The sequence below is a fragment of the Heterobasidion irregulare genome (assembly GCF_000320585.1).
Source record: "Heterobasidion irregulare TC 32-1 unplaced genomic scaffold scaffold_06, whole genome shotgun sequence".
In the NCBI taxonomy this organism is placed as follows: Eukaryota; Fungi; Basidiomycota; class Agaricomycetes; order Russulales; family Bondarzewiaceae; genus Heterobasidion; species Heterobasidion irregulare.
The window spans coordinates 1,071,109-1,095,649 of NW_009258202.1; the positions used below are offsets into that span (position 1 = coordinate 1,071,109).

Genomic DNA, 24,541 nt, shown 5'->3' on the forward strand with positions numbered 1-24,541 from the left:
TGACTTTGAGCGGAGTTTGAATGGACGGCCTTTCCTGAGAGCACATCATCTATAAAAGCCTTCCTTGCCTCTCCCCCATCAGCATCGTCCCCGCCGACGTGCTTGCCGAACCCGACGACGCTTGCACGCAGCCTCAATCATGTCAAATAAGATAGTGGTGAGCTGCTCACCGCGATTTGAGTACGTCGTAGATCATTTGGTGACGCGGAAACATTGCCATCCACCTCGATGAGCCTGCTATATACCGCGCAGTCATAGACGACGTGATCTCCTCCATAAAGTCCGATTTCGATGAGTATGGTGTCAGCGAAGATGTGCTCGCAGAGCTGCAGAGCGTAAGTTGTGTCCCTTGCGCACAGTCCCTCACTCACCTCCGGCTCGAATCCATGCGCCTGCTGCACCTGTCATTTAGAAATGGGAGAACAAGGTCATAGCATCCCACGTTGCGGAATTTGAGGCACCCCCGCCTCCTGCACCTCCTCAGTACCCTCATCATTCTATGATAGTATCGCACCCGCATTACCACAACCCTTACGCGCCACCTCCGCCACCCGTTGTAGCTCCAGGCCAACCACACATCAAGTCTGAGCCCATAGACAGCCGATACATCCTTGGTGCTCAACCACATTATGCTGTTGCCCCTCTTCCAGGACCGCAAATCCCTGGCATTCGACAACCAACATATCATCCAGTTCCTGCCGCTCGACCACCTGGCAATACACCAACACCAGTGCCAGTATCTGCACCCGCGCGACCTTACACTATACAGAACGGGGGCGCTGTTCTGCCGCCTCAAGCTTACCAGCAGCCTCCACCCCACCAACCACAGCAGCAGCAGCAACAACAACAACAACCGCAGCCTCAGCGCATACCGCAGGTGGACGGGCCATCGTCGTCTGGCTCTGAGTCGCCTTCGCCCTCACCGCCACAATACGCGCCGCGCTCGTCGCACCCGTCGTTACCACAGCCGGTACAGCAATCCCCAAGTAAGCCCGACGACGAGGCAATTAACAGCGATCTGGACGATTCGGACTCTGAAGGCGAGGACGACCCTGATGAAGGCGGGCCAGGCGAAACCGACATCGTGTTTTGCACGTACGATAAGGTACGTGACCCCCTCCTGATCTTGAGGCTTTTTTGCTCATGGGCACATCGGGCGCCGTGCGTGTGATTAGGTCGCACGAGTGAAAAACAAGTGGAAATGCATCTTGAAGGACGGAATGATTCACGTCAACGGCAAGGACTACCTCTTCGCGAAGTGCACAGGGTGGGTCCTACGTCACGATCGTCTTGTCCTTATTGAGACGGAGCCAGAACTGACCTCGATTCTCTCACTGCTACGCCTTCCACAGCGAATTCGAGTGGTGAAACACCTGCACACTACGTCATCAACACCCCGCTTCTCGCCACACACCTGCACACACGCACAACCTGCACACACGCACAACCTTGCCCTCTGCCCGCTCTATCTTCGTCGCGCTTGTCTATTCCATGTTTTCTTTCCCTCGTTGTCGCACTACACAATTACTGTACAGATATGACATGTCTCTCCATCCCTACATGCTTAAGCAATCCATCGTTCGCCATTGGGTTGGTCAGACCTAATCATACGAAAGTCCGTGTAAAAAAGTCCAGATCAATCACGCCACAGCCTTAGAAACGCCAGTGTACGGAAAACATACGGAAGATCGACTAATAGTACAATTACACAGTTTCAGTCAGGGGATATGATCCGAGGACACGTCGGGCGTACAACAGCCCAGGTATGGTAAATGTCTGAAGAAGCAGTATATACCTCCAATGGGTATACATGTGAAGGCGTCGCATAAGCATAAGTAGATGAATGAGCATATGTACGTAAATAATGCAAATCAGCAGTGGTACGTCGAATCTGTCGGCGCGCTAACAGAGACGGTAATCCTGAGATCCAGAAACGCAACATCAGCGGAGAGACTGGTAAGGCGGTTAAGGCACCACGTAACAACATAGCATGGATGAGTCAAGAGCGATTGGCTGGCGGTCACCTATATATCGTACACAACATCTTCTGGGAAATCATGGGTGAAGGCGAGCATTATATAGCTAGGGCTTACGCGCGCCTCGAGCCTAAGATCTGCAGGGCCCGGTCATCAATGGGGTCCCTGTGGTACGGGTGATGCCTGCGTAGAGCGTGCAGGGGCGCCAGGTGCCCAATGGGATCTCCGTCGCTATCCATTTCGATTTCTTCGATGGGTCCATAATTGGCATCCATCACCGCTGGGGCTTGCACGAAGGTGAAGTTTCCTGCGTCAGCGGACATATCGCTCCCTTGCGAAGAGTATGACAATTCCGAGTCGGTCACTGAAGGCGATGATGGGACGGAATAAGAGCTTTGTTGCAGTGTGGTCTGGATTGGCGCAGGAGCAATGGGGTGATATGCTGTGCTCGAGACGTAGCCCTCATGCACCGCCAACCAACTTGAATTCACATTCGGAGTACGTTCCACAGTCAGATCAACGGAGATAGGATAGTTGTGGTATGTGAGCTGTGTTGAAAGCGGGCGCATGTTCTCATCTGTGGTTGCTGACCAGAATGAGTGAGATTGATCTTCTCGGTACAGGGTCTCGTCTGCAGGCGGATAATGGTATACGAAATGATTCTCCGTGGTGCACTGGAACGGCGCGGGGAGGAATTGTGACTGCATGCGTGCGGAGGTCAGATTTATGAAGTTCTCGGATAGAGAAGCTGGTGGATTCTGGTCTCCACTCGGGATGGATGATTTGGAGCGGGCCTCATCAGCAGGAGCAGTAGCGCCCCTTCGACCCTTTTTGGGGGTGCGTGCAATGGTGAACATGCCTGGGGGGACAGGGCCAATGTCATGTAGATCAGGGATATCCTTGACGGGTATGAGTCGGTCGCAGGTTCCCTGTGAGAAGTAGTGGGCTAAAGCGAGATTGTAAGAACTCCAGGGATGGAAGGAAAAATCGAGTCGCTCACTGAGGCTCCATTTCCGCTTTCCGAGTGGAGAGTGGAAGTGCATTGAGCATGTTTGTTTGATCAATGGGTCCCAACCCCGAGAGCGGATTCTGAGACGATGTCTGGCGCATACATGCAGCTCAGAGGATAGGTTAGGTGCTGTTCTGATCAAAACCCACGCACGAGTTGTTCGTGTTCTTGCTGCTCTTTTTCGGCTCATTCTTTTCGTAATAGAAAAGGAAATCCTACGGAGAGAAGAGATGTACGTGGCTTGGGATCGAGTAAGATCGGGAGGGGGGAACGGAAAAGAAACTGACGTCTCGGACGCGAGAAGCACTCCAGCGTCTGCCCTCCGTGAATCGTTCGATACCAGGGCCCGTAATTGCGCCTGCTTCTTCTCTTTGGGCCCAGACGTAGCAGGAGCCGGAGCGCAGCTGGCTACGCTCCTGGGCATCGAGTCGCCTGCTTATCATGGGGAGGATTCCGAGGTAGACGGCGTAGAAGATGAGCTGAACATCCTGGACGGAAGAGACGTGGACGCCAGAGAGGGTGGGCTGCTGCATGGGTGGGATGGTGGTGGTGGTGGAAAGGAAGGAAGAGGAAGGCCAGGCAACGGCCGTTGAATGGAATAAGTACTTTCTCCCAACTCAATCCAAGGCCTCATCCGGCAACGTCATGTGCCTTTCCTTGCCCTGCGCCCGACTGCCGGCCCTCGATCTCCTCCCCATCTCGATGCACACTCACGTCAGTCTGAGTCTATCACTCTAACCCATCACCTCCCTCTTCGTCCCCTCACCTCGCCCTCGCCCTCGCCCTCGCCCTCGCCAACCCTTGCCTCGCTCTCTCGTCTGACCGCGTCGCTGCTTGTCTGCATATACGAGCACCACCATGATGACCTTGTCCTCGACAATTCCTACCAACTCTCTCCAGCTTCTTCGTGGTGGCCGCCGCGTCGGCATCCCGCGATATATTCTTCCGTTATCCTCTCTCCGCTGCAAATATCACTGGCCCCACCCCGCAGGCCCAGCTATCGAAAGCTTCGTTTCAGGGTGGTGAACGCATCACCCTGTGATGCTCCACTGGCCCTTCGCACCGTCCCCTGACAAATCAGGACCATGCTCTCGTTGGCGCTTGCAAGCCGTTGAAGGCCGTTGAAGGAAGGGGAACAATCATCACCCATCGCCGACGCCCTCTGTTGCACGTGTGCAGCTGTGTGCAGCCATATCATAGAAAATCCGTCAGCGAATTAGCGATACAACTCTCACATGACCATGTATCTTGCACCCAAGTCTGACACAGCCCAGAGCTGCTGCCGACCGAAGCATTCGAGACCGCAAATCAGCCGTCTCATCAGACCGGTGGGCTGCTTGTTCTGGTGGGAATAATGAATCTCGGCAAATGGCAGCGACGTCCTGGCCTCGGTCTCAGTCATATTGAACGCCGAATTTGTATTCCGGGTCGATGATGAGCGACGGCCGAGCGCGACTTCGCGACTCGATAGGACTCGATGCGAGTTCGATGCGAGCCTGGCGAGCCGTAGGTATGCGCCCGCCCGATCACGGGGAGCCAATCTGTGTCTTCGATCTTAATAAAGGCATAGATATTTACGAGCCTCGGCGCTTTCCGTGCGCCAATCGACGCCGCCAGTCCCGCAGTAGTCAGCCGGCGCACGCCTTGAGGACGTCAACGATGAGGAAACCATCGCATGCAGGCGCAGGCTTAGACTTATGGAGGAATTGACCATGACGAGCGACTTTTCCGGCCTAGTTCCGCGCCTCTTGGTCACAACGCATGTCGCACTTTAATGTGTGTTGGCAGTGTGTTGGCGTGCATCGGGCCATCATATAGACTTTAGAGGTATCGCATTTTGGTCGAAAGATGATCCGGCCAATGTTGATGTTGCATAGATTGCATCCGTACCCCCTAGGCCCGGAGATGATACGCGGTGCCTCACCATCTCTTCTCCATCTCGCTTGGCCTGGCGTTGCGTTTGGACGTAATATTGAATGTACATACGGAGCTAGTCACTGTGCGCAGAGACTGGAACGCCTACAGGAGACTATCGCCCATGGAGTCCGCGATAGGTCAGACGATTCGTCTCAGGTTTGTATTCAGCAAGCGGCAGTCGCTTCTGCGTGGAGACACCTGTCACGACTGGAATGTTGCGTACACGCATGTCTCATTCGATAGGTTCACCCAGGATCGTAAGGGCACAGACAAGGCTAGACTTCCTTGCGAATGTTCTCTTCTATTCTTGAGGCCAAATTTGAAACGACGGAGCACTTGCCACTTCCAGATGCAGCGTGTTCAGCGCCGCAAGGGACTAGAGCTGTCGTACACAGTGAGGTGTAGGAAGGTTGACAGACGTGACATGCGCAGAAAGTCAAGAGGACACATTCATCTCTTTCACGTCAGGGGACAGCGCCGGCTCGCAGCTACTCATAAGTAACACAGGGGGGATCAGCATCCGCACAAGGTTTAAGTGTGCTTACTCCCCCGCTCCGTGCGGCTGGCCGAGACCTCGTCTCTTCAAGAAGGGTCTCGCGCGCTCTCTATGACGCACCCGGCCACCTGACCTGCGCAGTGACGGCGAGATGCGGTTTCCAAGTCGTGAATAGTCTCCATGGCTGACTCAACGCGGAAGGTAGTCGTTTGGTGTACAGAAGTCGTGGATGGCTGCGAACCATGCGATTGAGAGACCGCTTGCAACGGGACGCACTTCCTGATGTACCTGGCGCGTGTCATGAAATAAAACTTTACGAAACGCTCTCCGGAGACCGCAAGGTGCGGGCTCGACGCCCATGAGTGCTTTGCCGTGGAGTTCGCCCGTTTCCTCGTTTGACAAAGAGAGAATTTGGACAAGAGAGATAACTAGCGCTCGCTATGAAATCAAGACAAGTATGGTCAAGCATGCAGCCTCATCGATTGAGGTAAGAGGCACGACATCCCCAGCGCCAATACGGATCCAGAAAAAAGTGGATCGGGATCAGATCGGGAAGGTCGTACGAAACGGCTAACGAGATATGGCGGACTGCGGTGGTTGACAGCGCTTGACCTCGTTTGACCCAGGACTCGATGTTGACCCTGGCCCGAACACGATAAATTGACGATACGCGTGTTTACCGACTCAAGCGACCATCTAGAACGTGTGCACTCTATCGGGACGGGGAGTGGGAATACACGGTCCATGGTATCGGTCATTGTTCGTCGTTTGAGCATACATATCGCTTGCCTCGTTGCGATTGATACAATACAGGATCGTACACTAGATGCAACAGTTCAATAGCTGATAGAAAAACAGACAAACAAACACCAACAACAGTCCATCTTTGAGAGGTGTGAGTAGGGCGGGTGGAAGCTGTCACTTCATCTGGAACCTTCGTTCAATGATACGGAGACAAGTTTAGTCCATCATGGACTGCGTGATTGACATCGCACCTCGGGCGAGACCGGCCGCTGAAGCACAACCGAGCGTCAATTAAGCCACAGGCCTCATCAAGCAAGAAGGCGGGGGTGGGGGCGGGGGCGGGAGCTATAGCTAGATTCTGGCGCTGGCGAAGCACGGTTCAGGCGACACTGAAGGAACGCAATGCTCGGTCATCGACCGGATGGCGCTTGGGGATGTGTGTATTCTCCAGGAACGCGAGAGGCGCCAGGATTTGTGTGCCCTCGGGCGTGTAGTTGAAGAGGGTTCGAATCTGGGCCTCACTTTTGGGTGATGTGGAATCGGACATGGACCGGGGCACCCGCTGTTCCTTGTCCTGCGAAAGCACGGGGTGCAATGGCGACATAGAATGAGGGCGTATCAGGTCTGGGGGAGGCGGCGTATAGCTGTATGGGGCGTAGACGGGGGATGAATAGTGGGGAGAAGCTCCGTGTCGCTCGACTGTGTGTTCGGAGTCCCGTGGCCGACCCTTCGCCGATCGTGCACTCCTAAATCGGCCCTGCGGCACGCGCAAGCGAGCAAGGTCAGGGAAATCTTCGACTGTGTACAGTGCATCAATGGTCTCTTGCGTGAAGTATGCGACTGAAAAGGAAGGTACGCGGATGCAGTTAGCATGGAACCCCTAGTTCTTTTAAGGCAATATTACGGCGCGACGCACTCAGATGCCATTTTCGTCGTCCTCGGGGTGTCTCGACGAAGACAGAGTACGTCTGCTTCACGAGACGTTCTCGTGGGCGACCGAAGTACGACCCGGGGGGAAGATGAAGGCTGAAACTGGATGTGTAGCGTCAGAACGGCAATGGCAGACAAGGAGGGACAGCGCTGACGGGTGACCGACGATGTCCATGTCCTTCTCCATGTCCTTCTCGTGATAGAAGAGGAACTCCTGAGTGGCTGGGATCAGCGCTCTGGGGCGCAAACAAAAAGAAAGGCAAGGACGGGCTCACATCGCGCACACGGGACGGGCCCCACCGAATGCCGTCTGTCCAACGCTCAATACCGAGCTGTGTCGCAGAAGAGTGAGTGGGAGGGCAACGGAGGGCCTATCATGGGCTACGAACCCCCGTTGCCTCAGCGTCTGGTCCTCGTTCTTCCCATACATATACGGACCCAGAGCGGATGCAGCGTCGTTCTTCGCTGTCGAGGCGGCGAGAAACGATGGGAAGAACGCCGTTGGATACGGCGTAGAATATGACCTGTGCGTCGGAGATGGACTTGACTCTGAGGTCTGTGCACGTAGGGTGCTGCATTGCAAGGAGAGGGATGAGGTGAAGCACGGCGGGATTGGGTCTTATAGCGATCTGGATCGGCGTTTATGATAAGAGGAAGAGGCGCTGGCAGGGATTGTCTGATTGGGCTGCTATTTCTGTTAGTAGGCCAAAAATCGAAGAAAGGCATTCGGTTCTTGGCAAGATACATAAAAGATCTCTGGAAGCGTGGGAACGAAACTCTATACGTCTAATCATGAGCTATGGTCTCTACAGCACAATCAATCAAGGCCACACCAAACAGGAAGCTGTCCCTGCGCCCTCCGCTTTCAGAAGAACGGGGATCCGGTGAGAGTTTGGGGCCAGGCAGCACAGCGCTCTCTCGTTACGGGAACACTCCCGGGTCCAGATGCGACGCTTCTGCCCGCGTCTGCCCTATCTGGGTCCGCTTTCGTGACTCTGCATCCCTTTCATCGAACCCGGGCGTGCGACTCGCCACGCACATCCATTGCTGGCACTTGGCACTTGAAAGCTTGAAGCTTAAAGCTGTCCAACACCTCTCGTCATTGGCCGCTCCTGCGACGGCGGTCCACGCCCACCGCTGTGATCAAGGGCCTTGATCCGATACCACCGAACGCCCTAGATATTCTGGAGTGTCGAAAGAACCTCGGAGTGATTCACAACAACGTGCCGGCATGCGCACTCGCACTCAATGCCTCCTGTCACCACTGCACTTCTCCGCGCTCAACTGGCATCACCAAAGAAAGGATTGGGGGGGAGCCCATCGCGTCACAGTCCCCACAAATCGGTGTTCTCGCACTGGACCCTGAGATAGGGGATTGCCCAGGTATGTTCGCCATCACGATGGGATTTCCACCAGACTCCGGAGTGCTGGGGGGACATCAGAAGCACAGATGCTGTGGTGGCTTCTTGGGAAGCCCGTGGGGCTCTGCGGCGCCTACGAGGCAGCAGAGGGCGTAGAACCTCTGACCCCCCCCGTCTTTCCCATACCAGGTGGAGCTGACGGAGCTTGCCGTCGTGCGCAAGGGAGTACGTATAACGGAGGTCGCAAATACAGCAGTTGATGTATTGGACGCACTCGCTAATCTGTATGATACCCGACCGTACGTTTCGGGCGAGAAGTTCACTGGTTGACAGATCCAACTTCCAGCGCCCGTAAGATGAATGCACGCCCGGCGGATGTAAGTTATCATGCTCAGCGGGTTTAGATGCATCGGATTTGGGACTTGGTCATTTAGGATAGGTTTTAACGTACAGCCATCCTGGGAACTCCGACTCGACTTGCTTCAAGGCCAAAGCAACGCAGCTGCGGCATAAATCCAAGTGCCGCCCAAGAGGATCCCTGTCAATGCATCATGATGAAAGAAGCCAACAAGGACGTCAGATTGCTGGATGCAAGCGAATAAGCGGAGAAGCCAACGACACGAGGCGGACATAGGAATCACGAAGGGTTCGGGGATATCCATGCAGTGTACACCGCAGCGTGTATAAGTAATGTCCTGATGCCTCTCGATGAAGAGGGGACGACGTTGAGAGTCCGAAACGCTGACCACGCCAAGGCCCTGGCGCAGTGCCTTGGCTCGATCGAGGAGAGCACGTGCTTGAGCCCTCTTGGGTCGGTTTGCGTGACTCGAAATCTCGTTAGATTCGCATGCGTCGTGGACTCGCTGTTCTTGTTCATCATTTCAGCCGTCCTTCAAGACTTCCTTCTCTGTCTGCAACCTATATATCCCGGAGACTGTGTCAGGCAATGGCTGCTCAGCAACCGCCGTGGGCACCCCCCATCCCAAAAGCGCAAACGCCGGTCCTCAAGGTCTACAATTCCTTGACTAAGTCCAAAGTTCGTATCGTGGCAGGATCGCAGATGGATGGCCATCACATGATATCTTCTTTCAGACAGAGTTCGTTCCACGAGACGGTAAGCGCGTAAAGTGGTACAACTGCGGCCCCACGGTCTACGATGCATCCCACATGGGCCATGCAAGGTACGATCTGCACTGTTCTGCTCACGCATGGCACTCACGGGCTGCCCGGTAGGAACTATGTGACACAGGATATCCTGCGCAGGATCATGGTAGACTATTTTCGCTACGATGTTCATTTCGTTATGAACATCACGGATATCGATGATAAGGTGTGGTCGTTCATCACACACGCGTCCCACATGCAATTGACTGTTCGTGAAGATCATCCTACGCGCGCGGCAGAGTCACCTTGTGCAAAAACTGCGCGCAGAAACAGCATCCCTTACGCCGGGGCTGCTGGCCCAGGTACTCGCTGCCTGGACATCCTATGTGCGCTCGAAAGTTTACAAAGGCCTACTTGCCAATGAGACACCAGCATTTGATGCAGAATGGGAAGCATGGCCAGAGTTGGTCAAAAAAGCTCAGGATAAATTATGGAAATCAGAGTGCCTGAGAAGGGATGAGAAGTTTGATATGCACTTCACCGCAGCCGTGCGTGCACCACCGTTCAAAAATACACCATGTTATTCTGATGTTTGGTTCAGGCTCGCACGTTCTCAGCGCTTGAGGTCGCCCGAGGTTTGCTTGATTCAGGTCACAACACGGTCGATATCGCCCATCAGCTCATAGACGCAGCTACAGATGTACTCGCTCTTTCTTTGGACCAACAGGTATTCCATACCATCTTTCCATCTGATTGATTGATCTTACATTTTGTGGAAGCACGGCGCGACTGTTACGGATCCTTCTATCTCGCGCTCCCTGTCAGCGTTCTGGGAGCAGAAGTTCTTTGATGATATGTCCCGGCTGCGGGTACGGGAGCCCGATACCTTGACCCGTGTGACGGAATATGTTCCAGAAATTGTTGCCTTTGTTGAACGTATAGTTCAGAATGGCTATGGCTACGAAGTGGACGGCAGCGTCTATTTCGACACACGTGCTTTTGACCAGAGTAAAAGCCATTTTTACGCCAAGTTGGAGCCCTGGAGCAAGGGAAACCGAGAGCTATTGGAAGAGGGCGAAGGTGTGTCGGCTGTGCTTGTCATGTTCACGAGACTTTCGAACTTGACGGCCTCTCATCGTTAGGTGCACTATCCAGCACTACTGGACGTAGATCCCCAGCCGACTTCGCCCTTTGGAAAGCATCGAAACCTGGGGAGCCGTACTGGCCTTCACCCTGGGGTCAGGGGAGGCCGGGATGGCATATCGAATGCTCGGTCATGGCTTCGGCCATCTTCGGCGACAACATGGACATACATTCCGGCGGCATCGACCTTGCTTTCCCTCATCATGACAATGAGATGGCCCAATCGGAGGTAAGTCCATTGATGAGTTCTTAGTTATGGTTGTGTTTGTTCATCGCCCTGAAGGCATATCATGATTGCGAATCGTGGGTCAACTATTTCCTGCACACCGGCCATCTACACATTGAGGGGTTAAAGATGAGCAAGTCTTTGAAGAACTTCATCACCATCGACGTGAGAAACGATCATTTTGTGTTCGACAACAAGCGCCCATTGACATGTCAATAGGAAATATTGCAAAAATACTCTGCAAGACAACTGCGCCTTGCCTTTTTGACTCAACTTTGGAATTCTAAAGTCGACTTCTCCGAATCACTGATGACTGGAGAGGTCCGGAACATCGAGGCTACCCTGAATGTGTGTTCAACATCTTTCCTACATTACTCGCTCGTTACGCCTTGTAGGAGTGGAGCCTATCCTTTGGAATCTGATGTCGTTCGCAGAACTTTTTCACCATCGTCAAAGCTCTCGTCGCTCAAGCGCGCGCCGATGGTCCTAGGCTAGACGGAAAGCACCGATTTGAAAATCCGGAGATTGACCTCACAGACGTGTACGTTATTCTCAATTCGACGTAGCCCTTGATCATCTTTCTCACATCATAAATTTACTAGGCTACACAAATCCCAGGATGCGTTCCGGGTCGCCCTTTGCGATTCGTTCAATACGCCGAGTGCGTTGGACGTCCTTCGAGACTTGGTATCTCGCACGAATGTCTACATTAACTCGCGGGGAAAGGATCTCAACGTCGATCTTGTGGAGCGTGTTGCACGTTGGGTGGGAGACATGTTGCGTATGTTCGGACTGGGCGAAGGAGAGACCTCGGAAATCGGGTGGGGACAGGAACAAGGCGATGGGCCGTCTGCGGTGAATGTGAGTGTGGAATCGCGTCTTCTTGATAACGCCCTTCCTAAGATAGAAGTTATGCTGACTGCCCTATCTCAGCGGGAGGAGGTTCTCATGCCATACCTACGTGTTCTGTCTTCTTTTAGAGACGGGGTACGCCAACTAGCTATCTCCAATGGTGATGGAGTTGCGAAGGATATTTTGGCCTTGTGCGACAAGCTTCGCGATGTGGACGCAATCCCACTGGGAGTAGCTTTCGACGATCAAGAAGGTGCATTCCAGTATGGTTCCATGCATGAGTGTCATCACTGAACTGGTCACATTACATCAGATGGGAAAGCTCTTGTCAAACTCATGCCTCCTGCCGAGCTTATTAGAATCCGCGACGAAAAGCGCGCCCAAGTCGAGGCCAAGATCGCAAAAAAGGCCGCCGCTATTGAGGCCGAGCAGCAGAAAAGAATGCAGAAGCTGGAAAGGGGTCGCGTAGCCCCCGAAGTGATGTTCAAATCGCCGCAGGTCCCTGACGGCACTTACGGCAGCTGGGATGATGCGGGCGTACCGCTTACAGATGGCACGGGAAAGGAGCTGAGCAAAAGTCAAGGGAAGAAGGTACAGAAGGAATGGACGGCTCAGAAGAAGCTTCATGAAGACTATTTAGAATGGCAGAAGCAGCAGAAGTGACTGGGGGGACATAGTTTATGGCTTTGGGCAGCTTTGGGCAGTTTACCACCCTGTTTTGTATATCGAGGTGCCAATGCGTTTTGCTACAAACGTTGCATCCGCAATTTGTGAAGGAAGAAGTTGCGATCCCATATCAGCTTCCTCGGCTCACTAAAAAAAACAGTACGTGATGGATCGATGGGGAGAGTCGCTCCTGTATACGCATCTACTGGTGTATACGCTGTTCGGTCAATCACGATCGACAGGAGTTTGTACCAATATTCGTATACGTGCTACTCGTGCAGTATTCGTGTACACGGGAGCTGTTGTACGGACCCCTGGGAAATTTTGCAGACGGTCGTCCACTTCCACGTTCCGTACCCTTCGAGTGTGATACTTTTCTTTCTTTCTATAAGCCTAAGTGGGCAACGGCCAGCATGCGCAGTTTTCCAGGTACAACAAAAACGGCTTGTAAACTACCAATCGCATGCCCGTACTATTAATGCTGTGATTCTCTCCAGGCCCGCTCTGTCCTCCTCTGTGAAGCCGCCTACCGCCAAACAATCCAGATCCAAGACCCCGAGAGTGACTTCTCTGCCGTCTAGTTTCAACACAAGAGGACACACGACTTCACTATTCGTGTCACCGTCGCAGGCAATATGTCCAGGATACGCAGTCACATCGTGAACGAGGATTGTTTTGCAAGAAATGAAGGCATCCGCACACACGCCGCGGGCTTTTCCCGGAGTCGTATTGATGAACTGGCATGCGGGTTTACCACAGAATGGACCTAGAAGCAATCGACTGGACCCCTCTGAGACATTTGCCGTGCGAAAATGTCCAAACTTCGGGGAGGGGAAGATGGCTGAATCGAGATAGAAACCTATAGGTATGTTAATATAGCTTGGCTTCGATCTATCGCAGTCACAGAGAAAGGACACAACCAGCTCTCATTCTCTCATGGGCACAACAAGCAGCCGATCAAAGCACCTTAGAATGCAATCTATACGCGAAGAGACGTACCACACCAGTTCACAGACGAAGCGCCTTGTCCGAAAGCAGGAAAAGAGAGTAAAGCGTTGAAAACAAGGGAGGATGCATTGGCGAGATTGGTCACCTAGATGAGTCCCTTATAAGTCAGCGGGGTTGCGCTCTCTGCAATAGGTATATCAAAGAGGCGAACCCAGTCTCTTTGTCCTTCAAGGAGGGAAGCGAGTTGTTTATATACATGTTCCCAAAAATCGGGTTTGCTCTTGACACTCGAAGGCAGTAGAGAGGCATCTGCATGGGGCATGTTTACTTGATGAGTGGTCCCAGTTGGCTATGTCCTGAGTGGAAGGCTCCGACAACGTCGCGGTCGAGACAGACGATGGTGAAAGCCAGTACGATTGCAGTCGTAGACAAGATAAGATAAGATGTTTTCACCGCACTTTGCCGCATCGCTACATGATCAGTGATCTGGCGGGATGCCAGCCAGATTCCTAGTGAATTCCTCATACGACCCTTACCTACCTATCGACACCCCTCTATCTTAACGCCCATGGCTCCGTATCTCGAATCAGTAAAGGTGTCGATTTCCAGAATATACGGGGAATGAACGGCATTCTAATGGGGTACGGGCCAATGCACAGTCGTTTGCAGATGTTCCTATCACCGACGCAGGCGTCGACACCGTGGCCTTCCTTGAAGCCTCAGATGGTCTGGTTGGGCTTTTCGGTAAGCCTGCAACACTTGGTAGCGAAACATCTATGCTGGACACAATGTATAGATATCCTCGGATCGACCGCATTCTCCGTCGTTCAAGCAGACTTAAAGGGCAACATCGCCGTAAGACTAATCTATGATCGAGTTCCGAACCTATCTGATCTGGACTCGGAGGTATAGAAAGTTCGTGCGCGCTACGAAGCGACACCAACACTTTCGGACACGCTCGAGAAATTGGTTCAGAACGAGAAGGGCGAAAAGAAGCGGACAGCAACGGAGGGTTTGATTTGGCTGTTGCGCGGAATGTCCTTCACATGCAAAGCGCTCCAGAACGTGCAAGAAAACAAGAATGAGGAGCTCTCGATTGCGTTCAGCAAATCTTATGAGGGCACGCTGAAGAAGTTCCATAATTTCGTTGTGAAGGGCATATTTGCGGTGCGTCTTCGTATTCTTAGCTGGCGATGCGGAAAAGTATCATAGAACATAATTCATTGCTCAGGTGGCCATGAAGGCGTGCCCCTACCGCGCGGATTTTTTTGCAAAGCTGCGCGCTGACCCTGCTGGAGGACCTGCGGCTTCTGAGGAAAAGTCGAACGAAGAGCTGGATAAGTGGCTCGCAGCCTTGGCAAGTATCGTGACAAGACTGGAGACATTCTACGAGAAAGGTGGATACGGCAAGGGATTCTAGAAGACTCATCACTTGTCACCTTGACAATCCAATCGTGATGCAGATGAGTCGCAGAAGATCTTCGGAGACGAATAGAAGACTCATCACCTGATCAATAATTTTGGTGTGTTTCCACGATCTGTTGTGTTCGCTCCGAGCAATGTGTGGTATGTCTTTCAAATCGGCTAACATAAGCAGACTCGCTTGAGAAATGGAGTCCCACACCGCGAAACTGGTGATTGGACCCGCCCGCTGTCGTCGTGGGTTCTCGATACAATTTAGATTTGAGCTAAATAGCCTGACCAGGCACAAATACAGAAGGAATTCAGCCCTCCCACCAATGTACCGTGCTTTAGAGAGACTGATTGAACATTGCGAGTTCCAGTCCAGATATATGTCAAAAAACATATGTCGGCATGTGGTGGGAGAGTCATCTCAGACCGAAAGCATCAGTCAAGATTGTCCGAGATAGGCGTGTTTTGCTCAAATTGTGCTCAAATTGTGCTCAAATTGCACTCAAATGAGAGACCGTACTGGAAATTTTACCATACCCTCCCTTCTCGAGTCCAAGTTGCGATCCAGGGGGTTCTCTTTGATTGGCACAGTGGACCGGAGGGGATGACGATACTGACACCGATACGGTTTCAGATCTGCACCTAAAGTATATAATTTTACACACTAGGAATCTGCGACCTTGTCCCGAAACAGGGTCAAACTATAAACCGGTACCGACCGAGAGATGAAATTATAGCGAGCAGAGACGCTCATGAACAAATAGTCGGCTTCTTATAGGCGGCAAACTGCTGTCCAAGAGGCTTCGCTGATCATCAGACCACGTTGTAGGTTATAATTCACCTTTATATAGATCGTGTGGGTATCATAACGTACTCCGAAGGCATTCACGTTGCAGCAGTCAAATCTATGCAAAGGACGGACCACACGTTGTAGAACATGTCGATAAAGATGACTTAATCAGGGTATATTGGTAGAGCCTCATGAGAGATTATTAGATTACTCGCCGCACAGCCCTCCCTCCGGGGAATGAATGACATTATGCCGCAGGGAACCCCTCTCTGTCGATGCTTCATCCCCTGAGATGTAAGACAATTGTGTGAAGATTGAACGGATTTTCAAAAAGATGACGCACCAAGTAGAAACAACGAGAGAGACCCGAATCAGCGAGAGCGGGTCGTTCATCAACAATGATAGCCATCGAGCTTTGTGCGGTTGAAAGATACATGTAGAAACTCCAGCACACAGCATAGATCGGCTGGTGTCAGTCGAAAATTCCCTGTTGTGAGTTGCACTTTTCTTCAAGCCCAACCGCTGCGCAGACTATGCGCACTGGAGCCACTACGTCCACCACGATTGTTAGTCTGACGAACCACCTGTGAATCATGTCGGCACACACTGATACATTCGACGGCAGGAACACCTGGTATGTATCAAACGAGTCCGCCCCTGCTATCGAGAGATGCGAGCTGCAGAGTTGGTCTGACATTGGATCAGTTGATCAATACAAGGCAATGTTGAACAAGATCTCATCGGTCAAACCAGGCAACCAGGTCAATGATGATGAAACTGCCATATCCACGAATAACCTCACAGCACCTAGATTATTTGTAGTCTTCATCAATCATACAGTACAAGCTTTAATATGTCAACTCACAATAACGGTTCACAACAGCGCGCTGAGCCTTTTGTGTCTACTCCTTGCAAGTCCGATGCTGATGTCTGAGACAATGCATCCTACCGAGGATATCCAGTACAGTGTGCGCAAGTAATACACATAAGGAAACCGTCACAGCAGCGTTCACAAAGAAAGCTCTGGCTTACAAGAATTGTCGCACCACCGATAGAGCATTCTTCGACGTTTAATCACCAGCGTGTACCAGGAATAGGGTAGGACAATTGGTCAACGAATTACAAACGAGAGGCATCCGTGCGATCTGGGCAGCATACGTGTGGTTCCCTGTAGTGTTTAGGAAGGGCAAGAATGAGTAACAGAAAGAACGGATCGTCAAGGCCTTGGGACACGTTCGATCCGAAGCCGCGAGTTCATTAATCATGAGTCAAATCATGAGTCAAGGACTTTGACTACTGAGGAAGATCATATCTAGGATCTCACAATTGCGGAAAGACGTAGGTCCAGCAACACAAGATAGCGGCGAAGCTTGAAATTTATGTGTACTTCTGGCGAAGGGTTCCAAGCCGGCTGTGATACACGGAAGAGCCAATCGAGTGGGACGTACACGCCGTAAGGCGAAAGCGATGTAACAATTTGAGAACAAGGGGTACCCCGCGGCCAGGGTGGGGAGGGGGGTCAACGGCCTGAAAACGAAAGGAAATCAGGGCATTTGACAAGCGTCCTTCAAGCACTGATGTATCACTCACTCAACCGACTCGAGCCCAATTAAAGCGACGGTGTCCATACCACATGTCGCAATGCGGTTGCCGAGAGACCGTAACCACAATGTAGACGCTGTCTGCGGGCGTATTGAGTGCGAGTCCGAGGAAAGATGAGCTTCAACAATGATCCTAGGCGTCAGGAAGAAGCACATGCGTACTGATAGGAGCCACAATGATAGATCGAATGCTGCAGAATGCTGCGCCTTCGAGAAGCTTTTCACGCACGAGAAAGCCAGAAGCGATGTGATGATGCCAGACAGATGACGCCATTCGCAAAGGCCACAGAACTGAAGGAAATAGTGCGCCTTACAGGGCAGCTGAGGATTAGACGCAGCTTGTGACACAAGCACATACTACAGATCGAGTAGATAGGAGGAACATTGAATCGTCAGCCTTATGAACACATGCTTCGTCGGCCCCATCCGCATATTAGTGCTTCGTCAGGTGATTGTCCCTCAGTTTCCGTATGTCGAATTTCGGCAAGGAGGTAAAAAGAAGGTAAAACATACATCAGATGAGCAAGACACATGAAATTTGGTCCATCCTGGCAGGCAAAGTATTGTCGTTACGTTGGAAGAAATATTATTAGCTGTATGGAGGAAGAAGAAGATCTCAACCATCAGGTACCGAAGAAGGCCGAAGTTACTTACTACTACGGAATGATATGAGTAGGCCCGCGCAGCCCAACAGAAGTCCATTGCTACGGGATATGAACCGAAAACGCATTTCTGACTATTACTGATAGAAAAACAAGGATGTTCTGGAACACGCGTGGACGTGCACGATGGTGAGCCCCGTTGAGCATGTCCAGGGTCTCAAAAGTTGACGTGCGACCGCGAGAAGCAGTGTACACAACTGACGAAAACCCAAGGTTCACAGTGAGTGTGTATATCGAGTCATCGTTGATGAACCTTAGGTTGAGATGATTGCGCTTACAAGTATGACGAAGACGCTTCAGCTGGAAAAACAAAAATACGACAGCGAGTAATCGCGATCACGTACACGTCTGGGAGGGCACGACCACTTTATCACAATACTGAGGTATTTTGACACTGAAGCGACATGTCAAGCTGAATCATATAGAGATAAAAAAAACTGAGAAGCAAACACAAGAGTCCCGGAGAAAAATGATGGTGTATGTCATACAATGATCTAGTGAAACCGTCAACCTTCTGCGCTGATAGCAAAATCCATAAAACACACATATCCACTGCGCGTTCGTCTTTAGCGTCCCATCATCTGACTCATCATCCGTGCGAGAGATCTACAAAAACGTGTAAATCCACCGATGAACCAACATTGTACATACCCCGAACCCAAATATAGCGCTCAAAGAGGGATTGCAAACACGGCGTGCCAGCGCATGCGCTACCAGGCAACACTGTGCTTCACAAGCCCAGAATCTTGCCCACTTTTTGGCATATTGGAGCTCCGGGACATCCTTGATGGAAGCTGCATAGCGGGTATTGGTTCCATCTGCACCGTCCTCACCGGACCCACACTCTGCACAAGCGCAATCTCCTCTGGTACCGGAGACGAGGCATCCTGTCCGGTCCGCGGGCCACGCCTCCTTCTCTGAGGCGCCACGAATGGCACAGGTGAGGTGTACTTGGGGCGTGAATGAGGGGTTGGAGGGACTGTAGTGAGCTCAAGATCATCCTCGTCGCTCCCCGTGCCTGTCGTTGACGTAGAAGCGGACTCGAAGGAGAGACGAGAGATAATCTCGTCACGGGTAGACGCGGAAAACGGAAGTGCGGAGACCAAGGAGGACAATGCATGCGGGCGTAGCGTTGCGCCTACGGCTGTCGAAGACGAACGCAAGAACGATTCTCGTGCAGGGATCTGCAAGGACTCATGTGGAGGTACGGGAGACGCGCTGGGATGGGCGGCCGGAAAGGGATACAACGAGCGAGCAGGTGAAGTGGAAGGTAGGGTGGGTTGAGAGGGAGGAAAGAAGGAAAGACGTGTAGCGGGGATTCGTCGGACGGTGTAAGAAGAGAACGTACGGCGAGCTCCATGAGAAGCTGAGTCTGGGCTGATGTCCTCAGGAATGCTAGTTGCAGATCGAGACTGCAAATTCACCGTTATGTTGTCCGGTGTCACAGCAGCATCGAGAAAGGGAAGTTTCGCATGCCCCAAGGGAATATAAAGCACCTTTCGAAGGTGTATAGAATCGGATGCCCAGAGCTGATTTGAGCGACGTAGCTCAGCAACAGTAATGCCGTACTTCAAGGCTACTCCAGCCAGGGAGTCTTTGGGCATGACCTAATGGAAAGGTAGGGCGGACGAGATTCGTGAGAGGTGGTGGGTTACCGTATACGGTTCTGAGGTTAGGAGGACATACCTCATGAACCAATACTACCCTCTCTTCTGCGCCTCTCCCCAAGCCGCTAGAAGAGCCCGCGTGAGCCCCCTCGAGCTTATCATGATTAGCAGGAGATGAATCCTTCTCCCATAATGAGAGTAGTCGAGCGAGGTGTGGGCGAGTATCGTGATGACTCGTATCCCCTAAGGTAGAGGCAGACATAGAGCGCGAGGAGGCGGCACGCAACGGATGGTGCCCGTCGTGATCATCTACGGTTCTTGATCTGGAGTGTGCGGGACGGGTAAGACCACCCTGCACAGGTGACAGATGGCCTTCTGAGACCCGTCTCCGTCTTGATGTAGACGTGTGCGAGAGAGTCGAATCAAGCGCAGAAGTGAATGGCCTGCTCTGACTGTCCCTAAAGGGGCGAAGATACGAATTTGGTTCATCATAAAGGACGGTGGGCGAGGATGTTCTGGATGGACCGTCTCTGGACGGCATGAAGGTGAGTGCTAAGGGGATAAGCTGTTCATGTCACGAACGTCGACAACTTTCACAATCAACTGGCATGAGCTGGAGGGCCTCAGGCCTCACGTCGCCACCGTTTACCTATTTGGGCAAGAGGCAAACAGTTTCATCATTGCAACGGTTCAAGGAACATACAAGATATACCAAGAGTGGCGATCATGAAACATAAGTAAGTAAAAATATATTCTGCTGATTATGACTGCAGGTATCCAGTGTATCGCTTCCTCTGCTTAGACGCCTTTCCCCCCTCATACCAGGATGTCATGATTAGATATCACTGCCATCAGGTGAAAATGAAGAATATAGTGTTACAGACCCAGAGAGACGATGGAGGATACACGACCTCAAACAGGGCTACAGGGCCTGTCATCCAACCTGCCGCTCTTCATTTGCTTTCCAATTGTTCCACGCTTCCCTCGCGATGTCTCTTCGATCCCGTCTGCGATGACTGCGCAGCGCCAGCTCCAGTCACGCCAACAACAAGGCCCTTCAGCCAACCGTTCTCCCTTCTCAATCCCTCGCACTCTCGCTCCAGTTCCGCAACCCGCTGCTCAAGTTCCTTTGCCTTCGTCTCCAACGCCACCTCTCGCTCCTTTTTTTTCAGCCGGAACCGGGCCGAAGCGGCCGTGTTTCGTCGGCGCTTATCTTCCGAAGCGGAAAGCGGCGCAGAACCATCGGGTGTGCTCGGCGAAATTGGAATGTCGTCCGCAATTGTAGAAGTGGAGATCTTGCGGGTGCGTGCACGTTTAGCAGGGGGTTGAGCATGCGATCCCGGTGAAGCGGCGGCTTGAGCCGGAGGTGGTGGATAACCGAGCGCGTGCACGGGGTAGAGAGAGAGAATTTGGGCAAGGGAGGGAGCTGCTGCAGGGAGCGGACTCTGGGGGAAGGAAGGAAGGGCAAACGGGTCCACACCCAGCCCTGCAAGGATGCTGTTGATGTCGAATGGAACTTGGGTCGCTTGCGTGGACGCAGAGGAAGAGATGTTATTAACTGGGTTCGCAAGAACGACATTGTCGTGTTTATCAGTGGGAGCCGGTCCGGCGACGGGATCCTCATCCTCTTCGTCCTCCCCATCACCAGAAGGGGACGGTTGGCCAGCACCGCCGTTGGAAGCGGAAGAAGTCCTACGTCCGAGAGGCTCGTCCGACTCGAAAGCAAGGGTGGTCCATAGGTCGAGTTGAGCATTGAGCTCGGGGAAGTGTGGGTTAGATAGAAGATCCTGAGAGTCGGAGAGATAAGGGTTGGACACAGTTGAAGGGACTAGATTGAGTCCTTGCAAGTTCGGCGGAGCCATGGCGGGACGTATGCGACCTAGGACTTGATCCTGGCACGTTAAATAGACGAGCGCTCTATCAAGATGCGAAAGGACGGTAAGATGAATGGCCTAGTGAGTGGGCGGTCTCAGGCACATTCGATGTCTACAAAAAATTCCCACTGACAAATGCATCACATGATCTCTTGCTGCCATTCCTTTCCCCTATACTTAGAACACAGCCGTCGCTTTAAGCCGCCCGAGTCGCCGTCCGTATCCTCCTCCTACAGTAATCTTTGCACACAATTTAGCTCAGGCCTCTCTCCAATTCCGCTCTTTCCAACTTCTTTATCTCGTCTTTCTGTACTGATGGTTGAAGCGTGGGCATGCGGTTATCATGTCTCTGCCTGCGCCAAAGGTGCATCGGAAGGGCTTCAATTCGGAATACTAACATGAGGCCATCACTAGATTACAACGCGATCAGGAAACAGCAGCGCCACGACAACGCAAGAGTTCAGATGCGGGCCATATATATCATGGTCGACCGCTCTATTCCTCCCCGCCGTGCATTGATATGACGGTGCACCTACAGTATCAATATAGAAAATGGCCAGTGCACCCACTAGTCCAGTATCGTGCTGGTTTGGTGTCTCGCAGAAATATATCGTCTCTATCAGTCGTGATAGACATATCTGCTCATGCTTGAGCAACGTCAAAAGCCCAGCCACCGACCCCGCCACGATCCCCGCCACCGACCCCGCCACGATCCCCGCCACCAACCTCGCCACTGATCACTCCATCTTTCTTGGCCGTGCTGACCGGACTCTTGAATATTCTGGCTAATGCTCTCAAAACAACTGCCAATATTCGAGCCTTCACAAGCCTCCTTCTCTATGAGGATCAAGATGGACATGATGGGGAGAGCGCGAGCACTGTGTTTAGCGCTCTTGTCAGTCTCTTATGCTACTAGTCAGTCAATGTTTATCTTACGCACGAACGGCAAGAGGAGGCAAGAGTGGCTCTCAGGATCTGTCGGGGTTTCGGTCTCTGTGAGAAGCTTCCCGCAGCTACAAAGGCACACTACGCGAGCGCCTTTGAGCAATCTCAAACAGATATTTACTGGTTACACTACGTCAGAGTATATACAGATTTCTTCTACATCTTAGAGCCATCCACAGTGAACAGAACAAATATCGTGTTTTGTGGGGAACTTTCTCAGCCTGAATGACAAAGGAACGATCGGAACTCAGCGAAATTTGCGACCCACTCCAATGACTCAGCATATTGGTGACTGAGTCTTGCCGTTGTGGCTTAGCTTAAGTCACTGATCAGTGCTAGACCCATATCCCTACAACACTATTCACACTAGACTTGATGGCCTCTACTCAAGATACCAAGGTGCCTTTCTTCAAGAAAAAACGCGCACGGCCAACAACGACACGCCAACGTTCCGCTTCACCTCCCACTTCCGCTCTCAGCGTCACTGCTCCAGTACCATCTTCATCCAAATCCGAGGTTATTCTGCCATCGCGCAAAGGCACTTCTAGTCTTCTTAGCGCCGGTACTAAACGAACTTCATCACAACGACATGCGGAAGAACTCGAAGACGGTGGGAACGGAGAGGGGCCAGGGATCAATTGGACCACATCTGGAGGACACGTCAACGCTGCTTTAGAGATACTGCAGGGGGACGAGGCAGAGGAAATGGTGTTGAAGAAAATGAAGAGAGCAGAGCCGGACGCGGATGAGGGTCCTGATGATGGATTGTACCGTGGCCAGAAAGCATACAAGTCACATATCAAGAAGAATCAAGAGGTACCCAAGGCGATGCGTGTCGGTCCACAACGGAGCAATAACAGCACGATTCGCACTGTCACTATAGTAGATTATCAGCCAGATGTGTGCAAAGACTATAAAGGTGCGTTTGAACTCCTTGATGGCATGCTGAGCCTGAGGCCGATGTGCTGTGCCGGGTGTTGCAGAGACTGGATTCTGTGGTTTCGGTGATACATGCAAGTTTTTGCATGATCGTGGTACATGTGAGTTATATTAAATCACTACCCTGATAGCTGGATATTAAGGATACTCGTTACTCGGCAGATCTAGCAGGGTGGCAGCTTGACAAGATTGCCGCCAACCCCAACAAGCAAGTCCAAGATAATTCCGGGTCAGATGACTCGGACGACGAAGACATCCCGTTTGCGTGCATCATTTGTCGAAAGCCTTATACGGATCCTATCATGACACGCTGCAATCACTATTTCTGTTCCGCGTGTGCCATCAAGCGCTTCACGAAGACGCCGAAGTGCGCCGCCTGTGGAGCCCCCACGGGGGGGATTTTTAATAGGGCGGCCAAGGTGATGGAAAAGCTGAAGAAAAAGCAGGAGGAGGAGGGCGGGGACAGCGAGGACGAGAAGAAGAGAGAAATCAAGATTGAGGGATTGGGACAGGACGATTCAGAGGAAAATTCGGGAGATGAGACATGATTCAGGCTACCGTCAGACTTTGAGACGTTGCTTCTGTATGTTGTTTGGACATCTTTAATTCGATCGTGATTTTTCGCTTCCCATTGACAAACAATTCTGCATCCAGCAAACGATAGGCCATAAACACAAGCCGTGCGGATCGCACTTCTATCTTAAGGACTCCCCGTGCTTATCTGCGAACGATTGGGGCGATCCAAATGCTCAAGCCTAAGAAGGGGGCGCCACGGACACTTAATAGTAGGCCTTCTGTGATGCTACTGCAGTTCTTGTGAAAAATCGGGGTCGGACTCGCCGGGATTCACTCGTCAGTTGTCTAATGATCTGTCGTTGCTAGCGCTGGCTCGTCGGATGTACTCTACATCGGACGACATTGAGCTAATAATTCAGGCAGTACCAAGTCCCGGAAAGGCTCGCAAAGATGCGCTTTCGTGGCGAAAAGAAGATCGAACGCTATTCTGGGAAGGTCAGTGCTGCCTGAGCATATTGGATCGCCAGGTGATTATCTTGATAGTCTCTACGTCTTCTCCACGTGCTGGAGAAGGGGAACGTACGACTTCATGCAAGAAGAAGGGAGAAGAGTTCCATCTTGCCTTAGTGTACGTGCATGACCCCGATAACCTGATGAACATCTTCTACCAGATGGACGGCGACGGCATTTCAGATAACGAAAAAGCATAAATCGGGGAATGATGCCCTTGAGAGCACAAAGGTGGGCGTCATTGCACGGGGGAGGGGTCCATGGAGGATCATCAATCACTGATTCTAGCACTGCGGTGAGACACATGTCGTC

The 24,541-nt window shown here is 52.1% G+C and overlaps 10 protein-coding genes across 10 annotated transcripts; 4 read left to right on the top strand and 6 right to left on the bottom strand.

The window, feature by feature from the left end:
• Window positions 1-139: 139 nt before the first annotated feature.
• On the top strand, window positions 140-2,611 carry HETIRDRAFT_154876 (uncharacterized protein; the record flags this gene model as incomplete). Its single annotated transcript, XM_009549068.1, has 5 exons — window positions 140-157; window positions 282-335; window positions 413-1,105; window positions 1,176-1,267; window positions 1,353-2,611. The coding sequence occupies 5 exons, from the start codon at window positions 140-142 to the stop codon at window positions 1,366-1,368; spliced, it is 873 nt and encodes a 290-aa protein (XP_009547363.1). The 3' UTR covers window positions 1,369-2,611.
• Window positions 2,090-3,518, bottom strand: HETIRDRAFT_418625 (uncharacterized protein; the record flags this gene model as incomplete). The annotated part of the gene is made up of 4 exons (XM_009549069.1): window positions 2,090-2,922; window positions 2,977-3,077; window positions 3,139-3,200; window positions 3,273-3,518. 4 exons carry the CDS (start codon window positions 3,516-3,518, stop codon window positions 2,090-2,092), a joined length of 1,242 nt encoding a protein of 413 aa, XP_009547364.1.
• A 3,342-nt stretch (window positions 3,519-6,860) lies between these two features.
• HETIRDRAFT_247136 (uncharacterized protein) lies at window positions 6,861-7,650 on the bottom strand (the record flags this gene model as incomplete). Its single annotated transcript, XM_009549070.1, has 5 exons — window positions 6,861-6,982; window positions 7,059-7,168; window positions 7,228-7,286; window positions 7,348-7,404; window positions 7,462-7,650. Coding segments are annotated over 5 exons (537 nt in total), but the record flags the coding sequence as incomplete, so codon positions are not given.
• Window positions 7,651-9,280: 1,630 nt separating this feature from the next.
• HETIRDRAFT_476321 (uncharacterized protein) lies at window positions 9,281-12,523 on the top strand (the record flags this gene model as incomplete). Its single annotated transcript, XM_009549071.1, has 13 exons — window positions 9,281-9,469; window positions 9,526-9,614; window positions 9,667-9,763; window positions 9,816-10,085; window positions 10,139-10,264; window positions 10,317-10,617; window positions 10,680-10,909; window positions 10,964-11,071; window positions 11,126-11,254; window positions 11,341-11,447; window positions 11,509-11,767; window positions 11,840-12,011; window positions 12,072-12,523. 13 exons carry the CDS (start codon window positions 9,281-9,283, stop codon window positions 12,419-12,421), a joined length of 2,427 nt encoding a protein of 808 aa, XP_009547366.1. The 3' UTR covers window positions 12,422-12,523.
• A 353-nt stretch (window positions 12,524-12,876) lies between these two features.
• HETIRDRAFT_61732 (uncharacterized protein) lies at window positions 12,877-13,768 on the bottom strand (the record flags this gene model as incomplete). Its single annotated transcript, XM_009548671.1, has 3 exons — window positions 13,584-13,768; window positions 13,424-13,517; window positions 12,877-13,283 (listed from the first exon to the last, which is right to left on the bottom strand). Exons 1-3 carry the CDS (start codon window positions 13,692-13,694, stop codon window positions 12,877-12,879), a joined length of 612 nt encoding a protein of 203 aa, XP_009546966.1. The 5' UTR covers window positions 13,695-13,768.
• Window positions 13,769-13,876: 108 nt separating this feature from the next.
• HETIRDRAFT_33507 (putative glycolipid transfer protein) lies at window positions 13,877-14,883 on the top strand. The gene is made up of 5 exons (XM_009548604.1): window positions 13,877-13,967; window positions 14,032-14,116; window positions 14,169-14,227; window positions 14,285-14,539; window positions 14,604-14,883. The coding sequence occupies exons 1-5, from the start codon at window positions 13,941-13,943 to the stop codon at window positions 14,790-14,792; spliced, it is 615 nt and encodes a 204-aa protein (XP_009546899.1). The 5' UTR covers window positions 13,877-13,940; the 3' UTR covers window positions 14,793-14,883.
• Window positions 14,884-18,239: 3,356 nt separating this feature from the next.
• Window positions 18,240-19,961, bottom strand: HETIRDRAFT_476330 (uncharacterized protein). The gene is made up of 2 exons (XM_009549072.1): window positions 19,525-19,961; window positions 18,240-19,445 (listed from the first exon to the last, which is right to left on the bottom strand). Exons 1-2 carry the CDS (start codon window positions 19,705-19,707, stop codon window positions 18,549-18,551), a joined length of 1,080 nt encoding a protein of 359 aa, XP_009547367.1. The 5' UTR covers window positions 19,708-19,961; the 3' UTR covers window positions 18,240-18,548.
• Window positions 19,755-20,055, bottom strand: HETIRDRAFT_169400 (uncharacterized protein; the record flags this gene model as incomplete). Its single annotated transcript, XM_009549073.1, has 2 exons — window positions 19,755-19,975; window positions 20,028-20,055. The coding sequence occupies 2 exons, from the start codon at window positions 20,053-20,055 to the stop codon at window positions 19,755-19,757; spliced, it is 249 nt and encodes an 82-aa protein (XP_009547368.1).
• Window positions 20,056-20,100: 45 nt separating this feature from the next.
• On the bottom strand, window positions 20,101-21,393 carry HETIRDRAFT_146332 (uncharacterized protein). Its single transcript, XM_009549074.1, has one exon. The coding sequence runs from the start codon at window positions 21,305-21,307 to the stop codon at window positions 20,399-20,401; it is 909 nt and encodes a 302-aa protein (XP_009547369.1). The 5' UTR covers window positions 21,308-21,393; the 3' UTR covers window positions 20,101-20,398.
• A 1,246-nt stretch (window positions 21,394-22,639) lies between these two features.
• On the top strand, window positions 22,640-23,830 carry HETIRDRAFT_476336 (uncharacterized protein; the record flags this gene model as incomplete). The annotated part of the gene is made up of 3 exons (XM_009549075.1): window positions 22,640-23,183; window positions 23,248-23,304; window positions 23,366-23,830. The coding sequence occupies 3 exons, from the start codon at window positions 22,640-22,642 to the stop codon at window positions 23,749-23,751; spliced, it is 987 nt and encodes a 328-aa protein (XP_009547370.1). The 3' UTR covers window positions 23,752-23,830.
• Between the last annotated feature and the right edge of the window lie 711 nt (window positions 23,831-24,541).